The 22,821-nt window shown below is 40.2% G+C and overlaps 1 protein-coding gene across 1 annotated transcript; it reads left to right on the top strand.

Moving 5' to 3' along the window:
* The first annotated feature begins 12,735 nt into the window (after nt 1–12,735).
* LOC144270130 (zinc finger protein ZIC 1) lies at nt 12,736–16,517 on the top strand. Its single transcript, XM_077826379.1, has 3 exons — nt 12,736–14,230; nt 15,350–15,513; nt 16,320–16,517. Exons 1-3 carry the CDS (start codon nt 13,255–13,257, stop codon nt 16,515–16,517), a joined length of 1,338 nt encoding a protein of 445 aa, XP_077682505.1. The 5' UTR covers nt 12,736–13,254.
* The last annotated feature ends 6,304 nt before the right edge of the window (nt 16,518–22,821 follow it).

The following is a 22,821-nucleotide window of genomic DNA, read 5'->3' as shown; positions in this document are numbered from 1 at the left end:
GGCTCCAGCCTGGGGGCGCCCCCTTCTCCGCTAAAAGCCTCCCCCCGCCATGCGCCTCGCGAGCGAGCAATGCCCGGCGCTGGCTCCCCGCATTTTGTTCGCTAGCTGCGTTTCACGCAGAGCGCAGGGCAGGGCCGGCTGGCCAGGCAACCTCCCGGCCCAGCCCGGGCTCCTCGCTGGCGCTTAGCGGCAACGAGCGGCGGTAGCCGAAGGAGGAGCCAGTCCAAGGGGAAGCAGCTCCAGCCGCGCTGCCGCTCGCGCCCGGGGTGCCCGCTCCCTGCTTCCTCCTCCCCACGCTCTGCCCTTCGCCCCGGGGAGGCCGACAGCGCCGCTCGGCCGCCGGAAACCTCTGCACTCCGAAACCCGTCTGCTTCCTTGGCTAGCTCCGCCGCTCGCCCGGACCTTGCCTCCCCCCACCGCCAAGCAGCCGCCCCCGCGCCCGCGCTCTCCCCGGAGCCCCGCCAGCCGCACGTAGCGCTGGCAAGCCGCGGCTGCCTTCGGAACAAGTCGCCTGATTGGCCGCTCGCGCGCCCGGTGCTTTGTTCAATCTCGGGGTGACTTAAAGTGCAGCTCGCAACTCTTCGCAGCAACAAAGACGGGCTGGGGCTTCCCCTGACTTCCGTGCTCCGGCCTCACAAAAAGCCCGGGGAAATAGGGCGGGGGAGACAGGTCCTGAGCCTGCACCATCCACCCTCCCTCTCTTACCCCCCCCTCCCCCCCGCCACCCAACGCCAGGTCACTGTCTCGAGTTTTGAATAAAGAGCGGGGCTGCACTTTTGTCTTGGTTTGTGAAATCCTACTGAAGTCTCCATCTCCTGCCTGAAGGTCATTCCTGAAGGAAGAAGGGAAGCATGGGGCTGCTTCAGTCTCCCTCGAGTAGCATCCTTTGTGGGAGCAAGTTTTTATTGATGAAACTTAATGCTCAGATTCAGCTCTGATGCATCGCTAGGATTTCCCCCCCCCCCCAATCATTTTGACTCCTGTTTATTTATAGCACACACAAATCTTTCCCATGTACGAGCATTTCAAGGGCCTTTTCTCAAACTGAAAGGAGGACAATGCGAGGGGACGAGTTCTGCATACAGAACACATCATGGGAAGCAGAACTGGGCAACTCTTTAGGTTTCCGACACTTGTTGACAGCACAGATAACTGGTCTTTCTACTTGAGAAATAGTAGTTAAGCGACACTACAGTCTTACTTCCTAAGATTACACATTTTGGCTAGTTCTAGGAGTATTATATCTTTATACCAAATCTTAGAAAGGATTCTTGGAGGAATCCCACGCCACATATTTAAATGTCAACAGTTATTTTGTTAATGGCTGCTTCAGTAATATGATAAATCGTTACATTAAGAATGAAATAGTATTTAACCCAGAAAAGGGAATGATCTCCCTCTTTCTTTCTCTCTCTCTCTTTCCACTTACAGAATTGTGCAATCTAACCACCATACCTCGATTTTAACAAAAGTCCTTAAATACATATAAAAGTACTCTCCAATTTTTATACTCATTAGAAGAAAGAAAATACATTGCCTGTAGGATTTACATTGTTAGTGATGAAAGTATAGTCTAGGGTTTCTAGCTTTATGCACTGAGGCCTTATAGATTTAGTAAAGCTTAGAGCTTCAGCACAGGAGAAAGCCTCTACTTAATTTTTTAAAGAGGAGTATTGTGAGTTAAAAAAAAATCCTGGAAAAAGATAGTGGAAACAGGGCGTCAGTTTTGGGAAAGAAAAACATAACAATAAATATCTTCCTATAAGGTCATCACAGAATTCAATAGTCATAAATAGCATTCGCTCAATAACAGAAAGACATTTTAAAAATAAAACAACAAATGAATGTATATTTGCACATTGTTACAATTTTTATTTATTGACTTCCTATTACCTTGTCTATGGACACTTTATAATATTCACTCTACATCTGGAGTTAGAAACCCCCAGTGCAATTTCCAAGTTAAGACGCATAATTTTGCATTTCCATACAAGTTTAACAATTGCTAACTACGTCTGTAAACGATCATCTTTATGTTAAGTAGTAAACCAAGATAACGGCTGACATGTTAATACCTAAACCGCGCTATTCTCATAACACAGGCAACTCGCCAATGACTTGTAATCATAAGTTTAAAGTGTAGGACATACGTAATTATATATAGGACATTTTTATTACTGCTTTGCATAGCGAGCGTTGGCTACGGTTACATATTTTTGGAATGAGCCTGGCTTTGACTCTTTTTTCTATAACACAAAGCTAGTATTTAGCTAGATAGTTGTATTTACATTATTGTGTACATATTTTTGACTTGAGATGATGAAAAATGACACATGATACAATTAGTTATCCATCCTTACATAACATGTTTACTCAGGCATTTTAAACCACACACCAGCAGTTAGTGCCACAACATCTTAACTTTCAAGTCTGTTTGCACTAAGTAATGCATTTGACATTCCTATTCCTGCCCATCTCAATACGAGTGCACAGAAGAGATAAAGGTTAGGAATTATTAATCTGCTACTTACAAATATACTGAGAGTGTGACTTCCAAATATAGCTGTTTCCTCATACCTCCTTAAAACACTTCATCTCTACATACTTGTTATCCATCAATTCTGACACTTCTCAGTCAAGGGAGAAAACATCTGGAACAGTTTATCAATTAAAAAATGTTATCACCAGTTTGCCTAGGCTATTTTAAAATATTGTGATGGTTTCCTGTCAGACACTATTGGCTCTGTTCGGCCCTTACTTAAATCCTGAAGTCTTTTTTTTTTTCCTTCTTCTTTTTCTTCTTCTTCTTCTTCTTCTTTTTCTTCATGAATCGAATGGAAAAAAAGTGCCACTCGGTGTCTCTCTCATTATATTAGGTGAAGTTAGTATTTTCACTCCTATAATTTGTTGTGTACCTTGGGAGTTCTACTAGTGTGTGTGGAGGAGAACGGGGGGGGGGGGAGGGGGGAGCCGCGCACATGACTAAGGGAAGGCGGAGAGATTAGAAAAGAGGAGGAGGACCTGGCCAAAATCGGCAAAATTACACATCTCTTGCAGAATGTTTTGAAAACTTGAGTGCTTGTTAATGCAGGCCTTTGGCAGCTTGACCTTGTCTGACCACCACTCACTCAACTGATTACTTAGGTGTCGTTAATCCCGTCTGCAATATGAGCCATGTTTTACCAGATAATCCATACTGTATGGCTATGCCTCAAATATATGAAGCCTCCTATTTTCCTTTGCCACATTAGGTTTGCAGGGTTACTCCACCAATCTAGATTTTGAAACCAACATGGCAAATGCAGGGGAATTCCTCTTCTCTACTAATAGTGGAGTTCATGGACTCGGTACAAGGAGTCTTCAAGGATAACAATAATTGCACAGGTTTCATAGTAGCAGCCGTGTTAGTCTGTATTCGCAAAAAGAAAAGGAGGACTTGTGGCACCTTAGAGACTAACAAATTTATTTGAGCATACGCTTTAAGTGAGCTGTAGCTCACGAAAGCTTATGCTCAAATAAACTTGTTAGTCTCTAAGGTGCCACAAGTCCTCCTTTTTTAAATAATTGCACAATACTGTTTTATGTCGTGGAACGGAGATATCACAAGACGGCATACGGAACCCAAACATCAGGCAGTGTTATTGGAGGGTTGTTGTTGTTGTTATAGGGAACTTAGGCATGTGAAGAACTCCATTGTTCTTCTTGTCCCATCACCCGAGGGCCAATGCCACAAAGGGTGTTCAAGAGATAAAATTTGGAGCTTCAGACGTGGCAGCACCAGGAATCAGTGACTTGTAGACTGATTAATCAGTTCCCCCCTATACATCTAAGCGGTTACTGTGTATCCCTTGGTGAATACTGCCTGGTTGTGGTAGAATGCTATATAAAGGGTACATGTTGACATAAGGTGTTCACGAATTCTTTCCCTAATAAAATCAGAGAATCAACATTTGATTTGCAGTACAGTAATTAAATGAATAAACTGTGAAACCAGGCCAGTAGGTCAGGAGACACAAGAAGCTAGGGGTGCTGGAACAATTTTTATAGTGGGGGTGGTGCTGAGAGCCATTGAACGAATGGGTAAATGCATATATATATGTATATATATGAAACCACTTTAAGCCAGGGCCGGGTGCGGCTGCAACCCCAGCACCCCTAGTTCCAGCACATATGTCAAAAGCTTCCCCTATCACAGACTAGGCAGTAGGAATGATGCTTGGTTAACACAGATAAGAGCCTAAATAAATAAACTGGAGCACAGCTTGGGGGAAAGGCATCTATACTACATATTGAGTATAGTATGTTGGGAATCAGCTGCAAAAGTTGAACAAAGCACTATTTTTTTTCTTCTATAGCTGTACAAATATAAAAATATTTTCACACACATAAAAAGTGAATGTGTGGAGTATTTTGTGTGTTTCTCCCATCTGTGCCTGTCCCTCGCCACCTTTAGCAAAATCAGATATGGTGACGATTTCAAAGCCTAATTATCCCCCAGACTTTGGTTTACTGAATTTCTCTCTCAGGGTTTAGTTTAGCTTCCATGTTTCGTGCAATCAAGAGAATGAACAACCCCTTCCCCCCCACACACACACCCCCACACACACACACACTAAATTGCTACAGTCCAACTGCTCTATTTTAGTTTTATTTCAGTATAAATATATACTCATAATAAGGCATTTTCTAGTAAATGTAGAGTTATTCATGATAAATGCCAAACACTCTTCTTGACGTGTATGTCAGCTTTACCACATACAAAGAGTGGACATTTGTAATATACTCTCTACCTTGGGGCCAAATTCTGCTCTCACATACACTAGTACTAACCGCGTTGGCTTTCTACTGTCCTCTTTAATGATGTTTGTACGGCCGTATCTGAGCAGATTCTGTCCTTTAGTTTTTTGTTAGGTCACCAAAACTTCTCTAGACAATCTACTGTTGAGGAACCTGAAACTTTTCAGTTAGTTCCATGGAATATATCTTACTGTCTGTTATATGGCAACCTTTCTGAAATGGGTACTATTAGCTAAAACTTCGATTTAACGTCATTAATTTTTTACCTTGAGATTTTAAAGCTCAGGCTTTATCTGTGAAAATAAGGATTAATCCCGATTTGAAAATCCTAATTGTAATATTTACTATGGAAATAGAAAGGTCAAGAACAACTAGAAAAATTTATTGAAGAGTTATGTTAACTTATTCCTTGATTATTAAGATCGGATTTGAGGCTACAAATGTCATAAGTATGCTGAGTCTTAAGACGGAGTTGAAATAATAATCATTAAAACTAAGAGCTGATAGAAGGGATACACATAACTGCAGCAAAATAATATTTGGATACACTGTCAAAATGCTATCAAGAGATATTGTTTAGAGAGAAGTTGCTAAGGGAAATTTTCAAAGGGGAAAGAGAACATTTCATGAACTCCGAATATATTCCTCCTGTGTTACTAATTCATTTTTCTTTTCTTTTAGTCAGATCAATTTGCTTCAGGATGTTCTAGAGTGTATGGAAAATCCAGAAGCCGAAGGGGTAAATGAAGGCACTTTGGTCGTACGTGTGTGTGTTTCCCACATTTTAGAAACTAGAGGTACCCAAGATAAACCAAATCATATGCTTAGTTTAAATAGAATATATCATTCAATACCTCAAGATTAAGGTATTCCTGTCAGATAAGATGTCAGTCACTAACTCCTGAAAGCTTGGTAGCCACCACATTGTGAAAGCCTGCTATCCCTAGTAAAGATGATACATATCATGTAAACCCCATCAGCAAGATCAAAGTCTTCTTCTTTAATAGGATCCAATACATGTCAAACCTCATTCCAATCAAATCGTCCGTAAATGAATTCAAGATGAATATGTCATAGAATAATGTGACAGTGCAATCACATAGGGTCAGGGGTTGTTGTTTCAATGAGAGAGTCGTCAAATATTAATTCTAGAACCTCCAAATGAATAGGCATTGAGCAGGATTAGGCAGCCGCTGGTGGGGCGTTGTGTCACTGATTTGTGTTTATGCTAGTACCTTAAACACTAAGCTGAAAAAAATTGTCTCCTTTGAACTGCAAAAAAAGGCATATTTTGACTTACTTGACTTTTCCAGGATGTTTCTGTAAAGTCGTTTTCTTTTCCTCATTACCAGAGAAGTCTTGTGTCTCATTTCCGGACTTTGTTCCTGTTCGGTGAGAGGGGAGAAAAGTAACAAGTAAAAACATTTATATGTGTTATAAAATGACTATCTGGGTATATGATTCTAAAATCATGTAAAAAGAAACTTTTAAAAAGAAAAGGGCATCTAATACTCATGGAACTCAATCTTTCTTTGACCCTTCAGATATTCCAGAGGTAAAAATGGAGGCTTCCCCAAAATGCTCGCACGTTTTATAGAGTAATGAAGTTTCTATGGTTGATTTTTAAAAATCTATAAAAGGACATCTTTTCAACTCTGCTTTGATCTGGCATTCACCTTCTGACAGTGTATTTTTAAGGCGAGTTACTACCAACTTGAACATATTCTGTACTTTTCACTTCTGAAAATTTCGTCGTGTTTGCAAGACTCCTGCCCAAGTTGTTGTCTCCGTTTTTACTTGTGTCAATATACATTAATATTACAAAGTTGATACTTTTCACTGTATATAATTTTCGACTCCTCTCTGTGCAAAACAAACTACTGTCACTGCTCATGCCCTAACTTTTAGACAACTTTGTACTATTTAATCTATCAGTGAGAAGTACGAATAATATGGAATGCTTACTTGATTTTTGGTGCAATATTTGAATCAGGATTTTAAACGTTTAAATGCAAGTTTGAATTTAAAGGTACTTTATGATGTTATCAACGAAGTAGGAAGCAGGAATCTGAAATCACTTCGATCATAAGAGCTTTCCTTTAGTATACCAGGATGGAAGTATAAAAAAAGCAATGCTAATAGAAATAACGGATCTCATTAATTACGGTTGCTCATGGGGCTATAATGGACATTCACAATCTTTTTAAAAATAATTTTACTTCCTCTTCAGCTTTTTTACCACAGGGATGAAAATTAGTGTGGGAATAAAGATAACCATAAAACCTATCCAGGAGCTTTAACATAAAACTTCCAAACTTTCACACAAGATTATTAAAATAGATCAATAAAGGCTGCTCTTTTACCGAGAGAACTTTTAAAACTTGTTCTTTACTGGTAAAGACATAGGATTGGAAATGTTGGGATAATTTAAAAGTCAAATAGGCAGGGGAAAAAAGAGTTTAACTTGTTGAAACCTGACCAAAAAAATGAAGTGTATGTATTTAGTATTTGAATGGTCTCCATATGACATTTTGTTTGAAAATAAATCTTAGTTAAAAACACTGGCTTCTATTTTTTCCCACCTTTCTCACGTGAGTAGTCCCTCTGTCTGAGTAAAGAGAGCAAGATTGTTCCATTATTTATGATGAATAATACTAACCTTTTTATAACTATAGATTCAAATGTATTCTTGCTAGTTAACAGTCATCAACAGGACATAAGTTAAGGCTAACTGTTAATCATGCCTATTCTATTAGATGCTCACCCTATGCCTTTTCTGCTTACAAAATTTTAACAATATTTATGTTCTTCTCTGAGGCTATTAATTTACTGAATAGCAATTGGTGCTTATATCTGTAGTGAAATGTGTAGTGTAGGTGTCTTATTTGACCGCTAGAAAACGTTGACTTCTGATACGGATCAAAGGTGCTGACCGGACACTTCCATATTAAAACTAATTAGTCTGTAAGCAAGTATTGTTTGAAACATGGCTCTGATTCAGCGGGCTACTACACCGGCAGTTTTATCAAAACTAGTAGGAGGCTCAGCGGCCCACAGCACACACAGCTCTGGAATTATTACAGTCTTAATACACACCCCGCAAATACTATCAGATGCAAAAATATGTCTTTCCATCCCCATTTACCATCCATGGAAATCTTTACTTACCCCACCTGTTAAGGAAATGGGATGAAGATTTAATGTTTGCCTTCAAGATGTCAATGAAGCTTGTTCTTTTTTAATAAGTTAATATGAATGATTCTGGATAGCAACAAGCCTAAACTGTTCAAATAGAATCGCCCAAGGAGGAGAGATTCTCCTCTGGGGTTTGGCCCTGAACATATTTCATGGGTATTCAAGCTATTCTGGAAAACAAGCGGTGGAAAGAACAGTCAGGGTGGATAATTAAAAACAAAAGATGGAATTAAAGGCGGGGGAAGGGCGATCAGATATGATTAATCATTAAAATGAGAGGAAAGAGAAGAAACAGCAAACATTTGTCTATTTGTCCTGCCCCAGGTTAGACACTGAAACCACGCATTGTGCTGGATGCTCTGAGTCTGGCACATGTTGTTGGTCGCAGGTCAGAGGTCAAACTCTAGGGTATTTCCAAAGTCGGCGACTTCAAGAGCTTTAGCCTTCACCACTTAAGCAAACTGATTAACTACATTTCCAACACTAGGCAAGAAAATTAACGCCTAACGTCTATCGCGGTTTGGAGGCATTGTCAGACCTCAAGGGGGACTTATTTTACAGCTGAATGCGAGGGAGTTTGCAGGAACCACCTCTCCGCAAACTTGCCAGTTTCCTTTAATTCACGAAACCCCTAACGTTTCTCATCAATCAGTTACCAAACCACTCGCTTTGCGCGCGGGTGGGTAAGACGGGGAATCTGCAGGCGTTTCTTTTGATTTGAGTTGATTTGGAAGAGAAGTGTTACTAGAAGGTTGCACTTTGGCAGTGCAAGCAAAACAAACGGGTCAGTCAGCGAGGACCCGGGATGGGAGCCCTCCCCAAGGAAGGCTCTCAATTAGGGGTTTCTATTGTCAAAGCTCGGAAGTCTAGTAACTTGTCCACTAGACCTTTTCCAGGAGACAGTTAACCCTTTCACTGCTCAGAAAGGAAAGAAACTGCGACAGAAAAGCAGCACCATAGCAATGAATGTTCAACGGTCAAACCCAGGAGGAGAATCTGACTTCCTCTTGCCGTACCTCCCTCTGCTCTGTGGGGAAGGAGCAAATCCCCCCTCTGCACTCCATCCAGGGCTTACAATCCGGCAGCCCCCGAGTGCATCCGCCTGGAAATGTGTAGTCCCAGCCCTTCCAAGCTGCGAGTGTTCTGCTGTTTGTGGCTGCCCGGCGGCCACTGTCCTTAGCAAGCAGCCTTCCCCCTGGGGCTGATCTATCTATCCCTCTCCCCTAGGCTTGCCCGGCTCGGTCTCCTGCGCCTCAGCAGTGGGTGCAGAGAATCTCCTTTCCCTCCTGTCCAAGTGAGGGGGGAGAAATCCCTTCGCCATCCCCGTCGGGGGGGAGGGGAGGACAGGCGGGGGAAGCTACTTTCTCCTGTCCCGTTGGGTGCGTAGAATCCTTCCCCTCTCTGCCTCCTCGGAAGCTGGGTTTCTGTGGGGTCGGAGAATCACTTTCTTCTGTCCGAGCTGAAGCAGAGAAGTCCCCTTCCTCCTCTCCCAGTGGGTGCGAAAAAGCCCCTTTCCCGGTGCGTCTGGATCCCAGCTTATGGGGAGAAGAAGCCCCTTTGTACTGTGCAGAGAAGTCCCCTATCCAGCCCTGTGAGGGGGAAGAAGCCTCTTGCCCTTAGCCCAGTATCAAGCCCCCTTCCCAGTCCCAGTCGGTACCAGGCTATTTCCCCTTCCCGAGGTATGCCAAGCCTTTTCCCACGTGGGTGAGTAGATGCCAAGCCACTTCCTCAGTGGGTGAATGGGCGCCAGTCCCTTTTCTGAGTGGGTGCCAAACCACTTCCCATGCGAGCGAGAGGTTGCCAAGCCCCTGTTGGTGAGTGGGTGTCTAGCCCGTTCCCTTGTGGGTGAGTGGGTGCCAAGAACTTTCCTTGCCCGCCCGTGCCTCCCCCCGAATTCACTTACCCCACTCCACCTGTTGAAGAGATTCCCTCATTTCTGCACATCATTTCTGGGCTGACAAAAAGGGGTGGGGGTGGAAAAGAGAGACAACAAAACAGCACCTCTTTGGCGGTTCCAGCGAGGCGGTCATCCTTCATTTCTTCTTTTCTTGCTTTCTGGAAGCAGTTAGGGAATGTATGATGAAACAGAAATGAGCCGTCAGGAGGATATTTTAATGGCTTATATGTCACGTTGGTGCATGTGGCTTTGAACTGGAGCAGCTTTCGTTTCCTGCAGAGAGCACGCCGCAAATCCCACTTGATAACTTCTACAACCCACAACTTTTTTTTTAAACATTCACTCTCACTCTGTATATTTAGACAAGGTTCCTAAAAATATCCCCTTGTCAGCCTTCCTGTTTTATTTTATACGAACTTGAGATTATTTGGTTTTCTTTGCAATTTGGAGGTAGTCTAAAGAATGGACAATCTAGTTGATTGCTCTCCGAGTGTCACTGCCTTGTAGATTTCACATTATGGACTAAACCCAGCAGAGAACCTTGTAGTGTATGCAGGTGTTTTTAGCAGAAGACATACATGGTAATATCACATACATCTAAAGATATCAGAACACACACACACACACACACACACACACACAGTTGGTTTAGACCTGTTGCTATAAGTCATCGTAAATGTAATTTCTTCACATTTATTTCACAAAATAAGGGCAAAAACACAGCTCCAGCTAATAAAAGGAATTATTCAGACGTACTAGATCCAAAAGTAATTACCGGGTAAAAGTGCACTGAAAATCATCTTCATTGACTGAATCTCCGCAAACTACATATATTTCTAATGTACAGCGAGGTATTTAGCACTGCGTTTCAAAGTTGCTTTTTTAAAAAAAACACTTCTCAGTTTTTATTGCTTTAAATGTGCAGCGCTGAGAAATATGAGAAATATGCATGCGATATCTATTTTCATCCGTTTCACCAGTACCTGCGGTGGTGATTGCTTCCTAACGCCTTTATATTTCAGCTGAAGAGTTAGAAGTTTCTTTGTTCAGGAATAAGAGTTTGAGGGGCTCAGATTTAGCTCCGAATAAGCCAAATGAAGTACTGAACAAAGGGTAAATTGAAAGATTCCGACTCTCAGCTAGCTTTTTGTGTTTTCGTTACTAGAAATAATTAGATCTAATGAATATGCAGGCGACTGAGTAAATAAATAATCTGCCATTTTAAAATATATATACGTTAAATATATATAATATATATATCTTCTCCGTAAAATGAAATCTGATATTCTATGCCCGAGCACCGTTTAAAATAATGTACAAATGTTGCTTAGCTTAATTGATTGAGTCACAAAGATTTTCTCCTTTTAAGTACCATACTTATACGTTTCAACAATCATTTTAATATATAGTCAATGACTCTTTGTAGCAAGAACAAAAAGGAACTATTCGCAGTTTTTCAATAGACTTTGAGCTGGGGAAAGACAGGTTAATCGAGGGTTGCATCTAGAAAACAACCAAGTGTTGTATGTTTGCACTGAATCCAAATGTCTGCATTTTCCTAACTAAATCAAAGGGAGTGTTATTTCTTTTTCTGCTCACTCATCTGAAGGTAAGTAAATTTTCTCTGGCGATCAAAAGCCTGGTCAGCAACAAAGACACCGCCTGCTTTTTCCACCGTCCTGGTGTGGCAAGTTGAGGAATTTCAATAACTATGACAAGGGTGACTGATTTGTGAACCAGAAAAGGTTTGAATGTCAGAAAATTTACATTGCTCCTATCTATCGAGGATTTTAAATAAATTAAAAAAAAAGTCTCCGAGAGCTTCATGCAGCACAGAAGAAACAATGTAGCTTTGGGAAATTTACAGTTTTACCTGAATGAAAGAGATCCCGCGGGGGAGGGGGGGGGGAAGGAAAGAATAACAAATAAGGGGGGGGGACAACAATAAAAAGCAGAAAGTTAAGAGTTCTCACCCACCTGCGTTCTGATGGGTGCAGAAAACAAGAGTTGTTTCAGAAAACTGATGGGCTTTTACCCAGAGAAATCACGCCTGTTGTTTAAAAACAAAATCGAATGCAATCGGCACAAACTCTGGAGAGCTTCAGTTACAAACAAGGAGAAAACACAACTTCAAAAGAAACAAGTCACAAAAGCGCTTCCCTTTTCAAACCCTAAAAAGTTGTTCAGTGCTGTTGAAAAAAAATCAGGAAATCATTGTGATCATCATTAGCGTTATTATGGAGGAGAGCAAGGGAAAAAAACAGCAGCAAGAAGAAGGACAATAATCAAGGCTAGGGTTATTTTAGCACCCATACACAAAGATCACGTTTGAAATATTTGTGTGCAAAAAATATTGGGCTTGATAAAAAACAAAACAAAACAAAAACACACAAAAAGTTGCTACTCCTGGAAACCCTGTTTGTCAAAAGGGATGTCAAAGCGCTTCACAATACCTGGGATTGATGAGCCCGGCGAACCAATCAGGGAAGAGCAGAGGCTTTGCGCGCCCTTAGTTGGAGAAGAAGGGGGGAGTTGCAAGGGAAGGGGGGAGTCGCCAGGCACCAATGATCTCCCACGTCCGCCTTGACGTCGCTCCTCCCCTTCTCCCATTCATCAAGGGGGGGGACGGTGTCGTCTTTTCAATTCATTTATCTGCAGGAATGATTGCCGCTATCAGTCTCGCGTTCACCGCCCGGCTGAGGAGGTGAAAGTTTCTCCCCAGGAAGATAAACCGCAAAAGACAATATTGTGCATGATTTGCGCCTTTTTTTTTTGCAAAGCGGGAAAAAAAAAAGGGGGCGAAAAAAAAAGGAGAGAGAGAGAAAGGAAGAGGGAGAAGGAGAGAGTGTGGGGAGCTCGAAGAGAAGAGAAAAATCTCTCGGCCACTTTGCAACATTCCTATAGCTAAAAAATAACTGAAGGGAGTTGATTTTTTGTTTTGTTTTGTTTTTTTTGTTTTTGTTTTTTTGGTTTTTTTTTTGCCGTGTGTGTTGGTCTCTCTCCATTACTGTTACTTGCAGCCAGTTTATTTTTTACCCCCTGGCCTCCCTCCCCACTTCAAACCTCCCCGAAAAGTCTCATCAGAGAGACAGTGGGGTTTTTTGTGCATGTCTGTCTTATTCTAGCTTTCTTGCTTATTTGCAACTGCGAGATCGCCCCACTTTTTGTTTCCTTTCGGGGCGCTGATGCCGACGGGGGTGGTTTTGATGTGGTTGCGTTGGTGGTGATTGTCGCTGACTTTCCAGAGAGGGTGTTTTGCTGCTGCTGCTCCTCCGTGTTTTTGTTTTGTTTTTTTCCCCCTTTTTTTCTTTTTTCTTTTTTTTTTCCCTTTCCTTTCCCCGGGTTGCTGCACTGAGAGTGGGAAGATGCTTCTGGATGCTGGACCGCAGTATCCCGCTATAGGAGTCACTACCTTCGGATCGTCTCGCCACCACTCCACGGGCGATGTAACGGACAGAGAAGTGGGGCTGGGGATCAACCCCTTCGCCGACGGCATGGGCGCCTTTAAAATTAACCCCAGCACACACGAGCTGGCCTCGGCCGGCCAGACCGCCTTCACCTCGCAGGCACCCGGCTACGCGGCGGCGGCGCTGGGGCATCACCACCACCCGACCCATGTCAGCTCCTACTCCAGCGCAGCCTTCAACTCCACCCGGGACTTTCTCTTCCGCAACCGGGGCTTTGGCGAGGCGGCGGCGGCCAGCGCCCAGCACAGCCTCTTCGCTTCGGCCGCGGGCAGCTTCGCCGGACCCCACGGACACACTGATGCCGCAGGACACATACTTTTCCCGGGGCTTCACGAGCAAGCCGCTAGCCACGCTTCTCCCAACGTGGTGAACGGGCAGATGCGCCTGGGCTTCTCCGGAGACATGTACGGGAGGCCAGATCAGTACGGCCAGGTCACTAGCCCCCGGTCCGAGCACTATGCATCCACTCAGCTCCACGGCTACGGCCACATGAACATGAACATGGCAGCCCACCATGGGGCAGGGGCCTTCTTTCGCTACATGAGGCAGCCCATCAAGCAGGAACTCATCTGTAAGTGGATTGAGCCCGAGCAATTGTCAAACCCCAAAAAGTCCTGCAACAAAACTTTCAGCACAATGCATGAGCTGGTGACTCATGTCACAGTGGAGCACGTTGGAGGACCCGAGCAGTCCAATCACATATGTTTCTGGGAAGAGTGTCCAAGAGAGGGGAAACCTTTCAAGGCCAAATATAAACTTGTAAATCACATCAGAGTCCACACAGGTGAAAAACCCTTCCCCTGCCCTTTCCCAGGCTGTGGGAAAGTGTTTGCCAGATCAGAAAATCTCAAAATACACAAAAGAACTCACACAGGTACAGTACAGTAACCTTCTCTCTAGATTTCTTTCTGCAAATAAAAGAGTCAAGCTTTTCCAGTAAAATAAATGGTGGTGTGGATGGGGGAGGGAAGAGGAAAACATTGGACATGGTGACTTGTTTTCTGAAAAAAATGTATGTAAAATGTACGATATTACTTTTTAAAAGAGGCAGCGTGAGAGGTTAATTTCCAAATCAGCTCATTAACAAAATTATTTCCTCCTAACCTTTATGAAAGAGAGAGAGAGAGAGAGCTCATTTGCTGCAGAAATACAGTAGTGAAAGAAAAATAGCAGCAACCTGACTTGTTAAATTTATAGGTTTTAATTAATTGGTAGTCGGCAGATTTGACTGTATTACAATGAGAAATTGTGCTAAACATACAGTCAGCCAATCCGTCTCCTCTTTGTAATTCATGTATTTGTAAATATTTAATTACATGGAGTAATATTAAGTAAACTGAACCTAAGGTGTTAATCTAGTATTGTAGTATTAGAAACCAGCTGGGATCAATAAGAACGCCTCTAACCTCAATACATATATAAATAAATATATATGCACCTCTTCCTGCTTTTACTGTTGTACATTTTTTGAAATAATATGAAGCGTGATTTTAGTAAATTGTTCAAGACGATGTTGGTAGCCAATATAAGAATCACAAGCACCCGTCGTAATAATATCCAAGATTGTACGAAAATACAGGGGCTGGGTATGAGGTGGGTAGGTAAAATATCACGGGAATGAGCCGTAAAAGCAGAAAGGAGGCACCAAGGCTTGTGTATAAGTGCTGTAACGACTGATGTGTTGCTGCCAGGATTACAACGAGCCAGATATGCCAGGAGCTGAGAAGTGAAAGTGAAGCTCTCGAGAAATAATTGAAATAGTTTGAAATGAAAACTCTTTAAAAATATGCCTTGTACAGCGAGTGAACGATTGTTTAAAAATGAAAGAGAACAGAGCTCTGAGATGCAGCATTTTTAAAGTTGGAAAGTTACAAGTCATTCAGTTTACCGCGATCCTTCGGTCTGGTAATTTAATAATAATAATAATAATAATTAATACTGATTAATCATAGAAAATACAGGGTCTCTAATCAGATCATTTTTTCTGTAATAGGTGAAAAACCATTTAAGTGTGAATTCGAGGGCTGTGACAGGCGCTTTGCAAATAGCAGCGACCGCAAAAAGCATATGCACGTGCATACTTCTGACAAACCCTATCTTTGCAAAATGTGCGATAAGTCCTACACTCACCCAAGTTCCCTCAGAAAACACATGAAGGTAAATTGATGTTGCATTATTTTACGTGATCTTACCTCGCCTGTATCTCTGACGTTTTATTGCCGATTTACAACGCTTCTGCTTAAACAGGATGGGAGACTTAAAACGTGAAATGTGTTGACTATCTATGTGGCGGTGTTGTTGCGAAGAAGCATATTTTAAAGTGATCTGTGGACAGGAAATTGGAAAAGACAAGGGCAACCTGGCCAGTAATGTTTTTACTACAGAAAGGTTTAAACAACCACTGTTTATTTTGCTCAAGGGCAGATAGCGCTTCACTGCTGACTGTACATGATCTCAGTTATTTACGTTGTAAGCGTCTTACAGTGGAGTAACCCGGTTAGGGCTTTTCTGGGTGCATTGCTTTAGTGCAGACTTTCAGTAAAGGTCTCAGTGATGGGCAGATGGAAGGGACACAAGCAGGGGAAACTCATGGTTTCTTTTAAAGCCAGATCTAGCAGATCCCCTTCCTTTTGTGTACTAGGACCGCATTTGCCTTACAGGCTAGTGCCTGGCAAGATATTTGAGCATGGACTGTTTAGGCATAGAGCTCGAGTCCTGCGTGTTTCTGTGATACCAGCAACCTGCGTTATGAGCAATGCAATGTTTCTCCTCAGACTTTGTCTTAAAAAACGCGATCTGTAGCGTTTCAAGGCTAACCTGTGAATTCAGCTCAGGGGTTCTCTGTGTGGAGGGAGGAGGGTCAGAGGGGCGAATGGGTTCTAGAGTTTGATATTATTATCGAACTAATAACTACACTTAAAAATCCCCTTTGTTATCTATTTATGTACGTATTTATTTTGCAGGTCCATGAGTCATCCTCCCAGGGGTCCCAGCCTTCTCCCGCCGCCAGCTCAGGCTATGAATCCTCAACGCCCCCAACAATCGTGTCTCCATCTACAGAAAACCAGACCACAAGCTCCTTATCCCCCTCCTCTTCAGCAGTCCATCACACGTCCAGCCACAGCACGCTTACATCAAATTTTAACGAATGGTACGTTTAAAACAAAAACAAACAACAAACAAACAAAAACCCTATTTAAAAGACTCCAAAATTAATGAACACTTCGAAAGCAAAATAAATACATAAATAAATCAAAAGCTGCCAGTAGACCCAGGACCGAATAAAATGAAGAATCATTTTCTGTTTTGTTTTGTTCAAAGGCTTGGTAGGCAAAGGGGTTAGTAGAATGCATGAGAGGACAAGGTTACCAGGCCAAATGCCAAATGTGTAGGGCTGGACTGGAACCACTGATTAGAGGTCTCAAACTGCATGTCTCCTTGGGCAGCGGCTTTTTTTTTTAAATGTAAATACAGAATTATTAGCTTAAAATGTACTGTTTGATTTTGTAAATAGTCATATCGCAAGTTGAATAAGGGGATATGTGGAACTGTGGTCTTTGCATATATGTGAGGGGGGGCGAGGGTGGGTGAGACGGAGGGTGGGGGAGGTGGGGGGGGAAGAGGGAGGAGGTAGAAATTCAACTATTTGTACTGAATGGCAAGAATGTTCTAGTAAATGTGTACCAAAATGTGAATTACTTTGTATTATTACAGTCTAAACGTCGATCTAACAGAATATTATTGGTATTAATGTGCTTTTTTGTATAAAGTGCAAACATTTCGTCCCAAAGTCCAGTCTAAGTAGTGCAGTAAAATGTTGTTACAATGTCCTGTCAAGAAATTCGTATAGTGAAAGCCTGGATCTACGTGTCAAACTGTTACATTTGTTTATGTAAAGTGATATTAAAAAGATATAAACTATATCTGTCCGTTGCTTTTGGCAAAATACAGTAACATAATGTATATAAATCCTAATTTCCATATTTATCCGCATGTAAAGGTCCGGTTATACATGTTACAGATATTCAATATTTATGGCTAGAAGAATTGGTATGTAAAATTTAGTTTACAGAACTGTTTGGTAACATTTCGTACCTTATTAAAGATTCTTAAATCCCATGAATTGTGGTAGGAATTCTTATTCACTCAGTCAATCTGCTGCAACTTCAGCTAGCTTTAATATACTAGAATAAAACTATACCAGTTTTTTTCACTGCTTTCCATTATGTCATCAGTAAAGCAGCGACGGTGATATAAATGTGATAAATGAAAGGATCCCTGCTGGCATTAGTATAGTGTGTAATTAGTATTTATATCAAAATTTATGAAACAAATTTTCGGCCGCAGTATAATTTAAATGACCTTTGCAGACATAGAATAACAACCATAAAAATAACAGAAATAGATTGCATATGCTACATACATATTAATGTGGATGAATTGTACAAGGAAGTTCCTTTCCATACTACAACATTACAAATGAATCTGGATGTACTATGTCCCTAAATTAAATTAATTCGTATAACACATATTAGGAGATTTAAAAGAGGATTATTTTAGTTGCTATTTTAATTTCAAGCATTTGTGACCATAACTAATTCTCATGGTGTAGATTCATGGCTTTCCAAGGGCCTTTCCCCTCCTAGAAATGTAACACTAGGTTCATAAAGACATTTTTACTGATATTTCTTAAAACGTGATGCTAATTTAAATCAATTACTTCTTATGCTCTGTTATTATTATTACTATAATTTTGCCAGTGTTAATAGCTTTCTAAAAAAATAAATCTAGGGGGTAAGAATTATTTTATGTAATTTGATTATCTTTCTATCTCTTTTATTTATTTCTCATTTACTTAAGAAATTCGTTCCATTGGCTGGCGTTGATACAGTAAATTTGTAAATGAGAAGACAATATAAAAAATCTAAATTACTTGTGCTTAATGACTGTAGCAGAACGCCTTTTCTCTAAATCAGATTGTCTTTCTTGCAGTTTAGTTTGATAGATTTGCAAGCTGTACTGCTTCCACTAACTTAGCTACGGTTGTTGGAACTGTTGGGCTTTGTTCCTTGTTGTAGCTTGCATGATCGCCCCATTAAGCAGACAACATATCAACAGACAACACAAATCATGAGCTTGGCTAAAGCTGCGAGTGCTTGTGATAAGTCATAGAGTGAATTGCACAAACTGACCTTCCAGTAGACCAAGATGACACTTTAACAGCTTCTTTAAAGAAATATTATGTGTATAGTAAGTCAATAGGCATATTAACTGCTAGAAGTGTGTGTGTGTGTGTGTGGGGGGGAGATGGAAGTATGTGTTCATATTAAAGCATTCACATTTCTTTTATTGTATCCGTAAACTATCCATAGCATATTACTGATAGATTTTTAAAGTATTTTCATGTCCCCTTAATATTTTTATATCGCTATTTGTGACTTATCACAAAAATAACCCTTAATCGGTCAAAAGAAAGAAAGAAATCTTCGGCTAGTTCTGCATAGACTCATTACCTCTAAAGGAACTGTGGGAAATGTTATAGTTTAACTTTACTTTGTCCAAAATGTTATTCTTATTATAAGTCTAATATCAGCTTTAAATGAAAAGAGCGCCACCTTGCAGGGGTATGCGAGATTTAAAGAAGTTCGAGACCACTTGGACCTAAATAGAAACTGTAGCAACTTGAAGACCTGTATTTAATAAGACAAAATAACGGGAAAAATGTTTAATGTGTCTAAAATATTATATCCTGGGAATGTTTGAAGTTTAATTTTTCCATCCGTGTAATGGGGAATGAGTTTTAAAATAATACAGGTGGGTTTAGAAATATATGGGGAAATGCAAATCCCTACCCTCACAAATTGGAGAAGAAACATAATTCAGGTAGGGATATTTAGTCTAAAAGATGAATATTGCAAGTTTGTTTGAGCTTGCATATTTAGTCCCTATTGGTCACTTAATACAGAAGTATTACTTACATATATCTGAACACATGGTTAATGATTATTCTTTTACGCTTTCTTACTGAGATCGCAAAACATCGAGATTTAATTTTGTTATTGTATATTTGTAATGCTTTTTTAAACACAGTGACATGAAATAATGAATGATCGCTATACCATATATGGTTTGAATTAGGGAATATTCCGAAACATAAAATTGTTAATACTGAATTCAAATCTACTTCATAATTGCAACGTTCTCCTTGGCTATCGAGACAAGGAATAGCGTTTTGAAATCACATGGTACAGAGATATGTTGCAAAGATAGTGATTATTGTATCGGATGTTTAACTTGAGTTAGCTAGCAACGAAAACAACTTCAGAGTAGAAATTAACAGCTTGCCACGATCATTGAAAAGAGTAATGTTAAGGATAGAGGTTGCATACAATAGCTTTTCAAACTTAAACGTACTCTATTATTTTGTTCGTACCTTTAATGTCTGCTTCTTGAGATGTATTTTTCATACTTTTCTTCGTGGGCTATTAGGTTTCGAAATACATGAATGTTAGTAGCGAAATATATTGTTAGACTCTATTTAGCAGAAACGGAAGACTTTGCTGAAAATGACTTATTTCGTGTATAGTTGTGTATTTTGATTTAGCCAGTATGCTGTAGCTCAGACGATCACCGCTGCTTTACCCTGTTAGAGCATTTAGCATGCTACAAGTTATCGAAAAGTTCTATCGCGACAATATGAAACATTTGAAGATATCCCACAACCCAACAATATTTGTCAAAGGTGAATGTGTGTGTGTGTGTACACACACGATTCTGTTTTTGTGATATATCTATATGTACATATATACACACACACACACACACCAGATATGTATGTGTGTGTGTTACACGCACACACATATGTAATTACATAACAATAATCAGTAGTTTCCATCTTTCTTAAAGATTCGTCTTTCCAATCGCTTTAATCGCTTGTGAATGATCATTTGCATTTTTAAAAAGCCGAGGTCAGCATTAAGAAGAGGTAAATAAATACGCATCCGAAAAAAATATATAAGCTTTGAATTGGCCTTGTCTGCTTATCGTTTTTTGCTTTAACTGTAAGTCAAATTAGTAGTCACACTACTGATGGATATGCAATTGGACTTCTTTTATTTGTTGATTTGCTGATCAGATTAGCAAATTGTCAGAACTTGGTAAGTTTTTGCCTCTAAAAATTACCTGTTCATTAAAAAGAACACTTCTTAACAGTTCAAAAAACCCTTCTTAAAATGAACGTATATATTCGTTGTGTAGAACAGTCCCTATAAAAATAATGAGAAGGAATATAGGCCGCCAGTCTGATCAGTCCAATTGCTATTAAACTAGTAAAATAACTATAATACAGGTTAAATATAAAATTTTCAAGAGGCAGCATTGAAAAAATTAAAATCCCTGTATAACAGATTGCTGATAGTAATGCAAGTGCATCTGGTCTACGTGGCTCGACGTGTATTTCACTGGTGGCTACTCGTGAGTAAACAATCAGAGAAACATGTATGTATATATAATTATATCATATGCGTGTATACACATATAAACACACGTCTAGATATAACACTTTTGCATATGTACGGGTTTATGTGTGCGTGACACGGACGCGTTTGCAGTATACTTAATCTTTAGAATACGTTATCGATCCTGCTGTATTAATTAACCAATCTCAAATATTTTAACAAGGTATTTAGAGAGGACATTGTAACATTTGTATTAAAAAGCAGGAAAATATTGTTGTGAAATACTGATGAATGAATGAAACAAGTATTAAAATGCCCGGAAAACTTTCCAGATGTAGTTGCATACAAAACGTATACTTAGAAATATTGACATTTACAAAGCTTTTTAAATAGGCAGAGAAAAGTCTTATTTAGAAAACGTGACTGAAGATTGATCAGTTCTGATTCCACGCAGACATTGGATGCACTATTTTATATAGCTAGATTTATCTATATTTTGTGTATGTGTCTGTGTACACACATATACATACAAAATTGTATATGTGACTAAAATTACAGTAGTTCTATACTGTGGGTTTGTGTATGTATACACACACTATATATGTTCTCTGTCTCTGTCCACACACACAGTTATATATACATATAGGCTCACTACAATTAGCACTTCCATTAGTAGTTTTATTTTTATTTTTTTTAAATATTTAGTTGTGTCTATATTAGGATACCTGCACACGTGTGTTTAGGTAGGGCTCTTTTTCTCTAGAGGCAAATTATGTGTGTGTGTGTGTGTACACATATATAGAATGAAATTATCTAATGAGCTACTTAATTGTGGACAAGAAATAGTAAAGAGGATACACTAGTGTGTATTCTATTTTATCCCAGGTGTATTGTAACCGTAGTATGTACTATATACAAAATACAGCCAACGGTTTTTGTTTTGTTTTGTTTTTTTCCCCTGCTAAACTCTATTAAGAAGATTTGGTTCATCTTCGATAACAAGAAACACTATCATTTGAAACCAGGGGGCTATTTTTTCCATGCAGCTGGAAGCTGTCATCAATTCCTAACATTTATTTCGGCTTTAGAATGATAGTATAAAATAGCATGAAGTTTCCAGATGACGCCCTTACTGGAGACAGGATTTTTAAGAATAATAAATCAAATTAACTACCTTTGAGATATATACGACCATACTGCCTCTCGTCTTGTGTGTGTGTGTGTGCGTGTATAATATATACACACACACAATTTTCCGTATATGCATATGCGAGTGTATTTGGGTATCTCACATTACACACACACACACACACTTATCTTTATAGCGATCAAAACAGACCACATTATCAGAAATACACATATACACATATGCATTTCGGTGTGTGTGTGTGTCTGTGTGTAGGGATTTTCATACACATTTTTTAGCAAAACCTGGAAGTCCCGTTTTATCACATGTTAAGACTTGAAGCCAATTTTTGGATCTTTCTCCTATTCCAAGTCCTATTTAAAACTCAGAAGGCAGAGAGTGAAATAACAAACATTTTTTTTTTTCCCTAACTGCAAGAACATGTGTTTCCTTTTCGATATTGCCTCTTTCAGGAGGAAGGCTCTGGGAATTTGGAGATAGGTAATGGATATTACTTCACTAAGGATGTTTCCTAGAAAACAAGAAACTCTCCTATTTAGATTACTCTGTGTATTTGCCTGCTGCATCAGGCTGCCAATGTTTCTGAAAGAGTTGCTAATGCCACACATGAAACAGGCTGCTCTCTTTTTAAGTACACACAGTGCTTGGCTTTAGATGTGGACTCCTGCGCATGCGCTCTCTCAGGGCTTGCTTGGGCACTCTGGCTCCACGTGCTGTTGAATATTTATGACTCTCACCACCTCCTAACTGTCTAGAGAAGGTAACCACACAGAGCCTAAATCATCTGAAACCGCTGGCTTTGCTCCCAAAATAGTTTGATAGGGAATATGCACGTGTTTGTTTTCAGGCAGCGATGGTTTA

The sequence above is a fragment of the Eretmochelys imbricata genome, chromosome 9, assembly GCF_965152235.1.
Source record: "Eretmochelys imbricata isolate rEreImb1 chromosome 9, rEreImb1.hap1, whole genome shotgun sequence".
NCBI lineage: Eukaryota > Metazoa > Chordata > Testudines > Cheloniidae > Eretmochelys > Eretmochelys imbricata.
The sequence above is the reverse complement of the archived record's forward strand: the minus strand, read 5'-3'. Positions and strand labels throughout refer to the sequence as shown.